The sequence below is a fragment of the Colobus angolensis genome, unplaced genomic scaffold, assembly GCF_000951035.1.
Source record: "Colobus angolensis palliatus isolate OR3802 unplaced genomic scaffold, Cang.pa_1.0 Scaffold393, whole genome shotgun sequence".
NCBI lineage: Eukaryota > Metazoa > Chordata > Mammalia > Primates > Cercopithecidae > Colobus > Colobus angolensis.
Window position 1 is genome coordinate 1,207,861 of NW_012117299.1, and position 15,656 is coordinate 1,223,516.

The following is a 15,656-nucleotide window of genomic DNA, read 5'->3' on the forward strand; positions in this document are numbered from 1 at the left end:
GCAAGCCCCACCTTCTCAGTTCGAGTAATTCTCCTGTCTCAGTCTCCTGGGATTACAGACATGTGCCACCATACCCAGCTAATTTTCGTATTTTTAGTAGAGACAGGGTTTCACCATGTTGGCCAGGATGGTCTCCATCTCCTGACCTCGTGATCGGCCCGCCTCGGCCTCCCAAAGTGCTGGGATTACAGGCGTGAGTCACCACGCCGGACCAAAATATTTAAAGACAGTCAATATGACAGGAGACTGGGGCTGGCCCAACACGTAGACCAGCGTCCTGGGTGCACAGAGGGTGCATTTGGTCTTCTGCTCTCACTGCCCCACCCCATGGGGGAAGAGGTGCATCTCCATTTTTAAATTCCTCCTTTGAGCTATAGTGGCAAACTCAGCAACTAAGTAGGTCCCAGGCCTGGTAGTTCCTTTTTCTTTCGGGACTTGATGGTTCACGTCCCTGCACCTGGAATCTTTTTCAAGGATGTCCGGGCCATCTGGGAATTGCTGCGTGTACACACACACAAAAACACGCCCCTAACACCAGAGGTTGGGTGTATCATTCTGTTTTCGAACCTACTGTATTCACCTGTCTGCCCGTCAGCTACTTCTACAAGGGTCAAAGGGCCTCACGCAGAGACTACAGACCCCCTGGTGGAGAAGTGTACTGGCCGTTTCTGCAGCTGGAGCCCTCGGCCTAAAATGTTCTGGCTTTAACAAAGAGGCGACAGTGTCCAACCCCAGTCCCCGAGGAGGGATGTCAGCCCTGGGCTCCTGTGAGCGCTGCAGATTCGTTTCAGGGAAGGGTGACCGGGGTCGCTGCTCCGGGAATACCAGCTAAATATCTGAATTATCATCCTCAGCACGCACTGGGAGACGCAGTTCAAGTCTGCTCCCCTTCTCGTGCCCTTATATATATTTGGTGCAAAATGGAGACCCTTTTCCCCTACGTTTGTGTAAAAATATATGTAAATAAAGCTTTATAATAGTGTTACTGACCCCCTTTTCCACTCGCAATAAGATTGACTATATATGCTGATGATTCCAGAAAAATCTCGACTGTTCCTTGAGTAGTCTGGAGCTAGCAGGTGCACTGAAAATGTTACAACTGTTAACTGAAATCTAAATTTCCATATGAATGGGCTATCACTGGTCCCCTGTCCAGAGACTAATATTTTTCCAAAAGCCTGAAAATATGCTTTTATGATACCCGGAGTCTCAAGGTAAACGTTAAAAACGGACTCCTTTACCCCTTCGGATGTCTCCGATGAACTCACAACTGTCCACCAGCTCCCCCTTCACGTGGGTCCTTAGAAAGCGTGGAAAACGGAAAAATGAAAAGAGAAACTGCCAGGACTTAAGATGTCTGCTTTAAAAACCCTTCGAGTTGCAATGAAGGGCCTACCCGCTTCCAAAATGTCCACCCGCAGTCCTGACGTCACTGGATCGGCTCCATCAAGCCAGAAAACGAGAGTGCGCTCCAATCAGGGCTCAGTCCCCGCCCTTGGCTTGCGCCACTTCCGGTGGTGCAGCAGCCATTTTGTCAGTCGCCAGCGGATCCCGCGCGCTGGGGAAGTGCAGTTCCCCCTGGTTACCAACTCGTCCCCTTTTCCTTCGGACTAAGGGAGCCGTCGAAGAGTGCTCGCCAAAGGCGCAGCCGTTTCTCCCTACGGTGCCGCCGCTCCTGCTGCAGCCGCCCGTAGGTAGTGGGCCGTTTTCCTCACCTGTCCCTGACAGGCGCCCTCAGGGAGCCGCGGTCCGCGATGTCAAGCGAGGAGAGCTACCGGGCCATCCTACGTTACCTGACGAACGAGCGCGAGCCGTACGCGCCGGGCACCGAAGGCAATGTCAAGCGTAAAATCCGAAAAGCTGCCGCCTGCTACGTGGTGCGCGGCGGGACTCTGTATTACCAGCGGCGGCAACGACACCGCAAGACCTTTGCGGAGCTGGAGGTGGTGCTGCAGCCGGAGCGACGCCGGGACCTCATCGAGGCGGCGCACCTGGGTCCCGGCGGCACTCACCACACCCGGCATCAGACCTGGCACTATCTGTCAAAGACGTACTGGTGGCGAGGTGAGACCTGGCCCGCGGTAAGGGGGCGGGCTGGCGACTCGTTTCCTGGGCAAGGCTCGCTGGCGAGGCCTGTTTGCGCACCCACGAGCCGGAGGGTCTCGGACGCCTCTGGGCGTCGGAGCTGCTGCCAGGCGGAGCCTAGAGGGTGGGGGACGCGAAAGGAGCCGCACTTCCCACAGGAAGGAGGCCGGCGAAGCTGGGGGCGGGTCCTGGCCCAGGGTGGGACCAAGGGGGCTTCCCCGGAGGCCGGGCCTGCCGCGGGGAGGGGCCGGACGCCTGGGCTGCGCCAGGTCCGCCTCCTTGGGCGGCCCGTGGAGGCTGAGGTCCCGGCCCTCCGGCGGTGGCGTTTGGCCCGCGGCAGTGAAGGCTGCGGGGTGCACGTTTTCAACTCTGCTGACGTTTGGAGGGAGGGACGAGTCACCCGAGGCCGGGTCTCCCGTTTCTTCAGTGCTACGCTTGGGTTTTGGCGAGCAATTAGGAGCTTCTCTGGACACATTCGGTAGTGTTCCTCAAATTTCGCCGCTGCCGCGTAAATAAGGCATAATACATTTATTTGCAGAAGTGATAAGGAGTGATTGGGAAATCGCCTTGAGCGTTTTTTTAAGAACAAGAATTAAATGTAAAAGATATCAGATACTCTTTTTTTGGTTGGTTGGTTGGTTGGTTGGTTTTGCGGTGGGGGGAGGTTGGTTGGTTGAGTGGACACGGGTCGCCACGTTCCCCAGGTTGGTCTCTATCTGGCCTCAAACGATCCTCCCGCGTCGGCCTCCCAAAGTGTTGGGATTTCAGGCATGAGCCACGGCGCCCAGCTTGATATTCGTAACTCTGAATGTTTTAATAATCTTTGGGAATTGTGTAGCATTGTATATACGCAGAAAAGATAAGATTACTGTGACTTTTTGATTGTCAAAAAATAGAGTTCTAAAGTTACTTGACTCTTTGGGAACCTGTTGTAGGGGAGGAGAGCAAGTGTCCTTGGCTTCTCAACCATCTTCCCTCTCCACAGTTGATGAATATTCAAACTGTCAGAATTAGTAACAGTTTACAGTCCCATTTAAGAAAGTTTTTTAGGAACAGTTCTGTCACTCTCCATATGGCTACGGAAAAGTTAATTCATAAGTCTTGGTTACTTCGTCTGTGAATAAGGAAATTACTGAATAGTTTCTAAATTATTTTCGGTTTATAAACGTCAAGTTTATTCGTTTACGAACTACTGGATAATCAAATTCTTCCATTTATTTTCCATTTTAAACCAATTCTGAATTAAATTCCTATAAGGACAGACAAATGCGAAGAGTAAATTTGAGGTAATGAAGTAATCACTGCATTTTGTTTGGATGGGTTTGGGTAGACATTTGTTGAACAAATAAATGTCTCACACTGAATACTTCAGGATTTGTTAAAGATGATCATTTTAACTACAGGTAATACTGCAAGCTTATATATGCAGGATATAGTCGTTAGCACTTGGCATTTATTTAACCTTCATAAAACCTTAATACTTATCTCCTTTTTTTCCTGGAGACAGAGTGTAGGGGGGCTTGCTTCTTGCTGCAGTGACACGATAACAGCTCACTGTAGCCTTGACCTCCTAGGCTCAGATGATCCTCCCGTTTCAGCCTCTATCTGTTTTACAGATGAAAAAACTAAAAGCACTAGGATGTTAAATAACACAACAAAAGTCACGCAGCTGACCTTTGTGATCTTACACTTTTCTTTTTTTTTTTTTTTTTTTTTTTTTTTTGAGACGGAGTCTGGCTCTGTCGCCCAGGCTGGAGTGCAGTGGCCAGATCTCAGCTCACTGCAAGCTCTGCCTCCCGGGTTTACGCCATTCTCCTGCCTCAGCCTCCCGAGTAGATGGGACTACAAGGCGTCCGCCACCTCGCCCGGCTAGTTTTTTGTATTTTTTAGTGGAGACGGGGTTTCACCGTGTTAGCCAGGATGGTCTCGATCTCCTGACCTCGTGATCCGCCCGTCTCGGCCTCCCAAAGTGCTGGGATTACAGGCTTGAGCCACCGCGCCCGGCCGATCTTACACTTTTCTTAACCCAGTGTTATGTGGTATTTTGTGTTCAGAATTTTCTTTTTCTAAGTTGATTATCTGTGAGTGATTCCAATCCCGTTTTTTGTTGTTGTTTTTTTTTTTAATTTTTAGTGTGCAGTGTCTTAAAAGACAAAAACCTGAGACGATGTTTTATTTATGTATTTATTGAGACAGAGTCACTCTCTCGCCCAGGCTGGAGTGCAGTGGCACGATCTCGGCTCACTGCAAACTCCACCTCCCAGGTTCAAGTGATTCTCCAAAGTAGCTGGGATTACAGGTGCCCGCCACCACGCCCAGTAGCTGGGATTACAGGTGCCCGCCACCACGCCTGGCTAATTTTTCTATTTTTAGTAGCGACGGGGTTTCACCATGTTGTCCATACTGGACTCGAACTCCTGACCTCAGGTAATCTGCTCACCTCGTCTTCCCAAAGTGCTGGGATTATAGGTGTAAGCCACAGCGCCTGGCCAGTACAACCTCTTTTGGTCTCTAAATCTACACTCATATAAATGCTTTTTGGAGAAAAGTTATATTTAATTCGAACCCATTGTTCCTTTCTTCCTTTTTTTCTTTTTTCTTTTTCTTTTTTTTTTTTTTGAGACAGAGTCTTGTTCTGTCACCCAGGCTGGAGCGCAGTGGTGCGATCTCGGCTCACTGCAGCCTTCGCCTCCCAGGCTCATGTGATTCTGGTGCCTCAGCCTCCGGAGTCGCTGGGACTACAGGGGCGCGCCACCACACCTAACTAATTTTTGTATTTTTAGTAGAGACGGGGTTTTGCTATGTTGGCCACGCTTGTTGTCTGGAGCTTCTTATCTCAAACGATCCGCCCACCTCAGCCTCTCGTTAGTGAGCCGCGCCCCAAGCCCCATTGTTTCTTTATGTTCTACAAAAACAAAAAGTCTCTGTGAACCAATAAATTTGGCAAATTCCTAGGTTAAACAGGTTTCTTCACCGTAGAAGTCAGAGGTTCTAATATGATAATGTCGATTGTATAGCTAAAATTTTTCTGAATTTATGACTTCAGTGTATACTTTTATAATCAGTGTGCATAATACAATTTGGAAAATATTGCTTGAATACTATATGAAGATTGAAATTGTAAGGAACTTGGTGGCTGGGCAAGATGGCTCATGCCGGTAATCCCAGCACTTTAGGAGGCCGAGTCGGGCAGATCACTTGAGATCAGGAGTTCGAGACCAGCCTGGCCAAAATAGTGAAACCCCATCTCTACTAAAAATACAAAAAATTAGCCGAGTGTGGTGGCGGAGTCCTGTAATCCCAACTACTCGGGAGGCTGAGGCAGGAGAGTCACTTGAACCCGGGAGGCGGAGGTTGCAGTGAGCTGAGATCCCACCACTGCACTCCAGCCTGAGTGACAGAGAGAGACTCCATCTCAAAAAAAAAAAAAAAATGTATAAGGAGCTTTGTATAATTCGGCATTTTAAAACACTTCTCAGGAATATGGTGTATACCTATTATCATTTTAGCTAATAACCTTTTCATTTCTACCTCTTTGAAGATTTGAGGGTAATTTTCTGCCCTAGGTGTGGACAAGCGTGCTCTTGTGTAAGTAGAATAATATACAGAAAATCCCATGACTTCTGGAGGCCTAGCTCTGCCATTTTACTAGATGTGACTTTGAACAAGTTACGTTCCTCTTAGGGCTTTATTTTCCTCTTGTATAGAATGGAAATTAATTGTTGTCTGTCTTACAAGGATGATAGTGGGGGTGTGTGTATATGTGTATATATATATAAACTTTATTCCTGCCCCATCACCCCTACCCCAGCATGCCGGGAGCTAGAAGTTGAAATTCAAAATCGTCTTTTGTGAGTGGCTTGTATACAGTCAACTTTTGTTAGGTTGCATATGCTGTTGTTTCACACAACCATAAAATCTCATAGCTTTAAAAAACAAAAGATTTATTTTAAACTTTCATTACAAGTTTTGGTTGTAGTCCTGTTCCAGGCTACAGATTGGTTTCAGCTTTTTTCATCTGAAATTCAAGTTTAAGAACAATATCCCTCTGGGACATGCTGTTCTTTGTGAGAGGGGACAAAGATCAGGGAACTGGTGCAAAATACTCAGTACCTCTTAAGGTTCTGTTCAGATATGGTACACATCATCTGTGCAAATCAAATCATATGGTCAAGCCTAATGTCACTGGGGTGGAGAAGTATTAGCTTGAGCCATATTAAATTGTTAATTTGTTTGGTTTTGTTTTGAGACAGAGCCTTGCTCTGTCACCCAGGCTAGAGTGCAGTGGCACATTCTCAGTTCACTGCAACCTCCGCCTCACTGGTTATAAGTGAGTCTCCTGCCTCAGCCTCCGGAGTAGCTGGGATTACAGGTGTGTGCCATCACGCCCTAAATTGTTAACTTGCATAAGTCAAAAACAGGTGAATATTGGCAGTTTCATGTAGTTCCTCTTGAATGAAAACATTGCAACTCACATGAAAATGAGTGGAGCTATATAGTCATCTTATGATTGGAGAAACACATAACTGGGAATAAACAAAAAAAATTACCTCAGCAGGAGAACATCATTTCTAACCTTATATTTTTTGGAAAAAAGTATATTTTACATTCTAATAAACTCTACATATTTTATGGGATATATACTGAAACATGTTAATGTACACAGACTAATATATTCTACTGTTTTCAGTTAACAGTATTAAATTTGACTTGTTAATATTTTCATTGTAGGTATATTGAAGCAAGTCAAAGATTACATTAAGCAGTGTAGCAAATGCCAGGAGAAACTAGATCGATCCCGTCCAATATCAGATGTTTCAGAAATGTTGGAAGAATTGGGACTAGACCTTGAATCTGGAGAAGAAAGTAATGAATCAGAAGATGACCTGAGCAACTTTACTTCATCTCCAACTACAGCCTCCAGGCCTGCAAAAAAGAAGCCAGTATCCAAACATGAACTTGTGTTTGTAAGTGGTATTCTCCAGTCAGCTTTAAGATTTGTAACTAGTGTACTAGTATTTGCAGCCTTGGTGACTTATTTTTCTCGAACCACTAAGACTGGTTATTGAATAAGACAAAATGGCAATGTACTGTGTTATATAAGCTGAACTGCCTCTTCATTTACCATAAATGTTCCTGTTATTTTTTCAGAATGAACTTACTAATAATTACCTGTTGGTTTGCTGTTAATTATCCTCCCTTCCTTCTTTTGTGATGATATATTGGTGCAAGTAGACAGATTTACATTTCTGGAAGCAGTCTCTGGGTTTATGCCCCAAGGTAAAATTAATCTGGCAAGGTCTTTGTTTTTCACCTGCATCAGTTGCATACATCATCACATTTCTGATCAGTAAGAAGAGGCAGCCAGAAGGGAGATACGGGTTTTCATTAGACCAGGTAGAATGAACATGGCAGAAAATAGAGAGAATAGGACAACGTATCTTTTTATTTAAATACATAGGTAACAAAGAAAATATCAAATTATTCATACCTGGTAAAAGGTAATATGTAATGTGTCTTGTTTTAAAGTTTGTTAAGGGTAAAAAATACAGGTGGTATATTACTCCTGCTCTCAAACTTATTTTGACAGGTTGACACCAAAGGAGTGGTAAAACGTTCTTCTCCAAAACATTGTCAGGCTGTCTTAAAACAGCTGAACGAACAGAGACTTTCCAACCAGTTCTGTGATGTTACTTTGTTAATTGAAGGAGAAGAGTACAAAGCGCATAAATCTGTTTTGTCAGCAAATAGCGAGTATTTTCGAGATCTTTTTATTGAGAAAGGAGCTGTTTCCAGTCATGAGGCTGTGGTGGATCTTTCTGGTAAGGGTTTTCTATTACTCTTGCTTTTTGCTTGTAATGACATTCTAGAAGAGGGGGATATGTGTGTCTTCCACACAGACTTTATGCCAAAGTAAGAGAAGCCCACTTACAGCAGTAGACTAAGCTGAACTGAAAAGGTTCTTTTTAGCAAGATTTCTGTGGTAGAGTTATGGAAAAGGGTGTCATTTCCTTTCACTACCTCTTAAGTGAGACAGTTATAGCAGAAGAAGAATTTCTGGGATTTAAACTGTTAAAAACAGTTTAAGCTAAATCCATAAGTGCAACAAAATTATTACATTAAATGAATATGTTATTTAAAAATTGATTGTTTAAGCTAGGTGTGGTGGTGCATTCCTGTAGTCTCACCTACTCGGGAGGCTGGGATGTGAGGCTCGCTTAAGGTCAGGAGTTCCAGACTGTAGTGTGTCATTGTACCTGTGAATAGCCACTGCTCTGCAGACTGGGCAATATAACAAGACCCTGCCTCTAAAAATAAAAAGTAAATAAAAATTGACTGTTTATGTCTTATTTTGTGGGACATGTAATCGTAGAGTATTTTGTAAGTCTTTTGGTTTTTAAAGATTAATCATTAGAGTTGAAGTTCAATAATCAAATTATCAATATAGAAAAGTCAGAATTCCAGGTTTTTTGTTTATATCATATTGTTGTAAATAAGTAGTTTGACTTTCTTTTGGCTTCACTAAAATTTGTATATTGGCTTATGAGTCAACAAATGAAAATTTAGGAAGAATTAAAATAAGTAGCATTATTTGTACATTTTCTCATAATATAAAACTTGCTTTAGAATTACTTACATCAGTAACTTTTGAATTACTTACATCACTTTGAAGTATTTTTTCCTTTTTGAAACAAAAAAGTGACTTTATCCAGGTATGTAAATTCTTAATTATTTAACCACTGATCCTTTTATGCTTTATTCTTTCTGGTCTTATCTCTTCTGGGAAGATACATTTTTTCTTAGCAGTGGCTTTATGTTTAGAGAAAGCAGTAATAACAGCCAGACGCAGTGGCTCATGCTTGTAATCCCAGCACTTTGGGAGACTGAGGCAGGCGGATCACCTGAGGTCATGGGTTTGAGACCAGCCTGACCAACATGGAGAAACTCCGTCTCTACTAAAAATACAAAATTAGTTGGGCATGGTGGCACATGTCTGTAATCCCAGCTACTCGGGAGACTGAGGCAGGAGAATTGCTTGAACCCGGGAGGTGGAGGTTGCAGTGAGCTGAGATCATGCCATTGCACTCCAGCCTGGGCGACAAGAGCAAAACTCCATCCCCCCCAAAAAAAGAAAACACTAACAACTTTCTCTATATAAATAAATATTTATTAAACATCCACTGCATACAAAGAACTAGCCTAGGCTCAGGGGGTGTACATATGAGCAAAAACTTTTTGTAGCTTATAGTTGGCATTACATTCTAGATTTGTGGTATTTGGTTTTTTTTCTGTGTTTGGTGACTCAGGAGAAAATACGTCTTACACTGAGCCATCTGAATATAAAAACCCATCACAGGTTATTCTTTTGATATGTTTGCTTTGGAATTTTTTTCCTATATTTTATGCATCTGGAAGCATAGTGTTGCTCTTTTCTGGTTTCTCAGCAATTTATAGCAAATGAAATGTCTGCCTGAAAAAAACTACGGCACAGCATCCTAATATTCCAACATAATACATCATTTAATCTTCATTCCGTATGCATATTTTTGTATATTGTTTAGCAAATATGTGAGCCAATCATAGGTGAAATACACATTATTTTACAAATACGTTTGATTTAAATATTAAGTAGATAAGGCCTGGGCATAGTGGCTCACGCAGGTAATCCCAGCGCTTTTCAAAGCTGAGGCAGGTGGATTGCTTGAGCTCAGAAGTTCGAGACCATCCTGGGCAACATGGTGAAACCCTGTGACTACCAAAATTTGCAGAAATTAGCCAGGCATGGTGTCACATGCCTGTAGTCCCCGCTACTTTGGAGGCTGAGGTAGGAGGATCACTTGACCCCAGAAAGCAGAGGTTGCAGTGAGCCGAGACTGCTCCACTGCGCTCCAGCCTGGGCAACAGAGCAAGACCCTGTCTTAACAGCAAAATGTTTTTATCTTAAGTGGGTCATTTACGGTATCTTAGTCTGCCATACTCCTGGATGTTGAAGTCCCCCCCATAATTTTTCCTTCTGCTATAATTGTCCATTTCATTTGAGAGAGAGGAGATTTTTATAAAGTTTTTAAATTGTAAAAAAAAAAAAAAAAAATTACCCTCTTCATGATTTTTCCTTTTTATTTATTTTTAGATAGTCCCTGAAACAGAATAGGTTCAGAGAGGCTCCCTCCTTTTATTGTTAGTTGACATGTAATAATTGTACATATTTATGGTGTGCAAAATGATATTTTGGTACATGTATACAATTAGTAATGATCAAATGAGGGTAATTAGGATATACCTATCACCTCATTTAGCTTTCTTTGTTGAAAACATTCAAAATTCTTTCATCTTTTTTTTTTTTTTTTTTTTTAGACAGAGTCTCATTCTGTCACCCTAGGCTAGAGTGCAGTGGTGCAGTCATGGGCTCAAGTAATTCTTGGGTTCAAGCAATTTTCTTGCTTCAGCCTCCGGTGTAGGTGGGGCCACAGGTGCACACCATCTCGTCCAACTAATTTTTCGATTTGTTTGTTTATAGAGATGGAGTCTCACTTTGTTGCCCAGGCTGGCCTTGAACTCCTGGACTCCTCCTGCCTCAGCCTCTCAAAGCACTGAGATTACAGGGGGTGAGCCACCATGCCAGGCTTCTTGTACCTTTTTTAACATATACCATAAACTGTTGTTAACTATATACCCTGCAGTGCTATAGAACACTAGAAGATGTTCCTTCTGTCTATCTAGCTGTGATTTTGTATCTATTAACCAACCTCTTCCTACACTCCCCTCCTCTCTCCCTGCCCATCTTCTTCTAACCGTAACTCTTCTCTCCACTTGTATAATCTAAGGATTTTTTTAGCTCCCTCATATGAGTGAGGACATTTGGTATTTATCTTTCTGTCCTTATTTTACTTAGCACAATGTTCTCCAGGTTTATCGTGTTGCTGCAAATGACAGAATTTCATTCTTTTTTACGGCTGAATAGTATTCCATTGTGTATGTTTACCACATTTTTTTCCATTCATCTGTTGATGAACATGTAGGTTGATTTCATTTCTTGGCCATTGTGAGTAGTGCTGCAATAAACATGGGGTGCAGGTATCTCTTTGATATAATTTCTTTTCTTTGGGTAGGTACCCAGTAGTGGGATTGCTGGATCATATGATAGTTATATTTTTAGTTTTTTGAGGCACTTCCATACTGTTTTTCATCCTGGTGTACTAATTTAGATGTTTACCAACAATGTATAAAAGTTCCATAATGATTATTATTATTATTACTATTATTACTTTTTTTTTTTTGAGATGGCATTTCACTCTTGTTGCCCAGGCTGGAGTGCAATGGTGCAGTCTCGGCTTACTGCATCCTTCGCCTCCTGGGTTCAAGCAATTCTCCTGCCTTAGCCTCCCAAGTAGCTGGGATTACAGGTACCCGCCACCACGCCCGGCTAATTTTTGTATTTTTAGTAGAGATGAGGTTTCACCATGGGCCAGGCTGGTCTCGAACTCGTGATCCCAGGTGGGCTCAGCCTCACAATGTGCTGGGATTACAGGCGTGAGCCACCACGCCTGGCTGTTACTATTTTTTGAGACAGTCTTGCTCTGTCGCCCAGGTTGGAGTGCAGTGGCACCATCTCGGTTCACTGCAACCTCCATCCACCTTCTGGATTCAAGTAATTCTCCTGCCTTAGCCTCCTGAGTAGCTGGGATTACAGGTGTACACAACAATGCCTCACTAATTTTTGTAATTTTAGTAGAGACAGTGTTTTGCCGTGTTGCCAAGGCTGGTCTCGAACTCCTGACCTCAAACAGTCTGCCCGCCTCAGCCTCCCAAAGTGCTGGGATTACAGGCGTGAGCCACTGCACCCGGCCATAATGATTTTTTTAAGTGTACACTTCAGTAGTATTAACTATATTCACATTGTCCTGTAATAGATCTCGACAATCTTTTTATTTTGCAAAATTGTCCATTTCATTTGATTAAAATGTTCCGCGGGGAATGTGTGTGTAAAAAGATTGGAGGTGGCCAGGCGCGGTGGCTCACGCCTGTAATCCCAGCACTTTGGGAGGCCGAGGCAGGTGGATTACAAGGTCAAGAGATCGAGACCATCTTGGCTAACATGGTGAAACCCCATCTCGACTAAAAATACAAAAAATTAGCCAGGCGTGGTAGTGGGCACCTGTAGTGCCAGCTACTCGGGAGGCTGGGGGAGGAGAATCCCTTGATCCCAGGAGGCGGAGGCTGCAGTGAGCTGAGATTGCACCACTGCACTCCAGCCTGGTGACAGAGTAAGACTCCGTCTCAAAAAAAAAAAAAAAGATTGGAGGTAAACATGGAATACCAAAATTATTTGCCTGTTCTCTTTTGGTGGTAGGATTGTAAGTGATTTTTTTTTTTTTTTGAGACAGTGTGTTGCTCTCACCCAGGCTGGAGTGCAGTGGCATAATCTCAGCTCACTGCAGCCTTGACCTCCTGGGCTCAAGCGATTCTCCCACTTCAGCCTCCCGAGTAACTGGAACTACAGGTGCACATCACCATGCCTGGCTAATTTGTTTTGTAATTTTTGTAGAGACAGGGTTTCACCATGTTGCCCAAGCTGGTTTTGAACTCCTGATCTCAGGCAATGTCTCTGCATGCCCTCCCAAAGCTCTGGGACTACAGGTGTGAGTCATTGCACCCAGCCTATAAGTGATTTTTTTGTTTTGTTTTAGTTTCTTTTTCTTTTATGGTATTTAAAATAAACCTATGACCAATATCTTTGTAAAAATGGTATTAGCTATTTAAAATGCTATTTGGAGCAATGCTAATATTTTCATGGAAAATTTTTCTTATGAAATTGAACTTAGAAATTTAAAGGGTAGGCCAGGCACGGTGGCTCATGCCTGTAATCCCAGCACTTTGGGAGGCCAAGGTGGTTGGATCGCTTGAGGCCAGGAGTTTGAGACCAGACTGCCCAACATGGCAAGACCATGTCTCTACTGAAAATTCAAAAGTTAGCTGGGCATGGTGGCACACACCTGTAATCCTAGCTGCTTGGGAGGCTGAGGCACGAGAATTGCTTGAACTCAGGAGGTGGATGTTGCAGTGAGCTGAGATCTCACCACTGCACTACAGCCTGGGCGACAGAGCAGGACTGTCTCAAGAAAAAAAGAAATTTAAAGGGTATTGGGTACATTATTTTGTTAGTATGTGATTGCTTTAAAGGAATTTAATGATTTACCTTAAACTTGGTCTCATAATTTGTAGCAGCATTAATATGGTTTCAGCCTATTTAAGAATTAGCTTCCCAGCCGGATGCAGTGGCTTACGCCTGTAATCCCAGCACTTTGGGAGGCTGAGGTGGGTGGATTACCTGAGGTCAGGAGTTCGAGACCAGCCTGACCAACATGGAGAAATCCCATCTCTACTAAAAATACAAAATTAGCTGGGTGTGGTGGCGGGCGCCAATAATCCCAGCTGCTCGAGAGGCGGAGGCAGGAGAACTGCATGAACCTGGGCGGCAGAGGTTGCAGTGAGCCAAGATTGTGCCATTGCACTCCAGCCTGGGCATCAAGAGCGAAACTCCATCTCAAAAAGAAAAGAATTAGTTTTCCCAGGAATGGCTGAATTCACCATAATGATAATGTCGACGTGGAGTCCCCTCAGGTTTCAGGAGAATTGCTTGAACCTGAGAGTCGGGAGGTTGCAGTGAGCCAAGATTTTGCCACTGTACTCCAGCCTGGCCACAGAGCAAGACTCCTTCTCAAAAATAAATAAATAAATAAATGCATAAATATATAAAAATATTGACTTGGCTGTATAACGAGTCCTAACATCTCACAGTTTAAGACTTCTCTCTGTATGCTTGTTCCTCCTTCGTAGGTTCTTTGCGTAAAGTACCACACTTTACATACCTTGAGTCAGAACTGAAAATTACAGCAAATATGACTCTCAGTTGTATATTTAAAAATCTCTAAGATAAATTATTGTATGAGAAAAGCAAAGTGCAGAAAAGTATGTGTAATATGACACCTAGTGTGAGAAGGCGGAATTAGAATATTTGCCTCCGTCTGGGTATGGTGGCTCACATCTGTAATCCAATGACTTTGAGATGCCAAGGCAGGAGTAGCCCTTCAGGCCAGGAGGTCAAGATCAGCCGAGACAACATGGGGAGACCTCCATCTTTACAAAATATGAAAATAACCAGGTGCACGCCTGCCCTGCTACTCAGGTGGCTGAAGCAGGAGGACTGCTTGAGCCTGGGGGGTCCAGGTTACAGTGAGCCATGATGAATCCATTGCACTTCAGCCTGACAGAGCAAGGGCCTGTCTCAAAGTACCTAAATGAAAAAATAAGGCGAGGTGCGGTGGCTCACGCCTGTAATCCCAGCACTTTTGGAAGGCCGAGGCAGGTGGATCACAAGGTCAGGAGATCGAGATCATCCTGGCCAATATGGTGAAACCCCATCTCTACTAAAAATACAAAAATTAGCTGGGCATGGTGGCTTGTGCCTGTAGTCCCAGCTACTCAGGAGGCTCAGACAGGAGAATTGCTTGAACCTGAGAGTCGGGAGGTTGCAGTGAGCCAAGATTTTGCCACTGTACTCCAGCCTGGCCACAGAGCAAGACTCCTTCTCAAAAATAAATAAATAAATAAATGCATAAATATATAAAAGTATTGACTTGGCTGTATAACGAAATTCTGGAGAGCTATACAAATTCTTTTTTTTTTTTTTTTTTTTGAGGCGGAGTCTCGCTCTGCCGCCCGGGCTGGAGTGCAGTGGCCAGATCTCAGCTCACTGCAAGCTCCACCTCCCAGGTTCCCGCCATTCTCCTGCCTCAGCCTCCCGAGTAGCTGGGACTACAGGCGCCCGCCACGTCTCCCGGCTAGTTTTTTGTATTTTTTAGTAGAGACGGGGTTTCACCGTGTTCGCCAGGATGGTCTCGATCTCCTGACCTCGTGATCCGCCCGTCTCGGCCTCCCAAAGTGCTGGGATTACAGGCTTGAGCCACCGCGCCTGGCCACAAATTCTTAATCATTCTGGTTATGGACATAGAATTATCACTGTGTAATCTTTTTTCTGATTTTTGATTCATATGAATATTAAGAATTAAAAATGGCTTTTGAAAGTGAATCACTGAGAATTTTAGAAAAGAAACTGACTTTGTTTTCCCACAGAAGAACGTAATACCTCACGTATATAGTAATTATTTCATTCCTTAGACCTGGTATATGCAAACTACAGCCCAAGGACCACTCTTCCCTTCCTTCCCTTTTTGTAAAGAAGGTTGTATTGGAACACAGCCACGTCCATTGGTGTACACCTGCTTTCCAGCTACAGTGGCAAAGCTGAGCTGTTGTAGCAGACATCTCATGGCCTGCAATATTTATTATCTTACTCTTAGCAGACAAATGTTGCTGACCTCTCCCTTAGGTATTGTTTTTTTACTTTTAGTCATAGAATACTTTGTTCAATAACATTTTTATATGGACCACTATTACTTGGAAGTACAGGTATATTTACTGAAGTGAGGTTAGGGGACAGGTTGGTTGAGCCCTGCCACTCACCTGCCTTCCTCTTTTTTTTAACCCTCCATCCTCCAGCAGCTGTTTCT

General features: G+C 43.8%; 2 protein-coding genes across 2 annotated transcripts in view; both read left to right on the plus strand.

Annotated features, from left to right (window-relative positions):
- The window catches only part of RPL24 (ribosomal protein L24), a 9,688-nt gene extending 8,739 nt beyond the window's left edge, over window positions 1–949 (plus strand). Inside the window, exon 6 of the mRNA XM_011955033.1 lies at window positions 596–949. Within this exon, the coding sequence (XP_011810423.1) occupies window positions 596–832 (237 nt within the window). The 3' untranslated portion in view covers window positions 833–949. The remainder of the gene's footprint in view (window positions 1–595) is intronic.
- Window positions 950–1,524: 575 nt separating this feature from the next.
- ZBTB11 (zinc finger and BTB domain containing 11) overlaps window positions 1,525–15,656 on the plus strand; it is a 29,506-nt gene continuing 15,374 nt past the window's right edge. Inside the window, exons 1-3 of the mRNA XM_011955041.1 lie at window positions 1,525–2,064; window positions 6,817–7,052; window positions 7,676–7,907. Of these exons, the coding sequence (XP_011810431.1) occupies window positions 1,755–2,064; window positions 6,817–7,052; window positions 7,676–7,907 (778 nt within the window). The 5' untranslated portion in view covers window positions 1,525–1,754. The remainder of the gene's footprint in view (window positions 2,065–6,816; window positions 7,053–7,675; window positions 7,908–15,656) is intronic.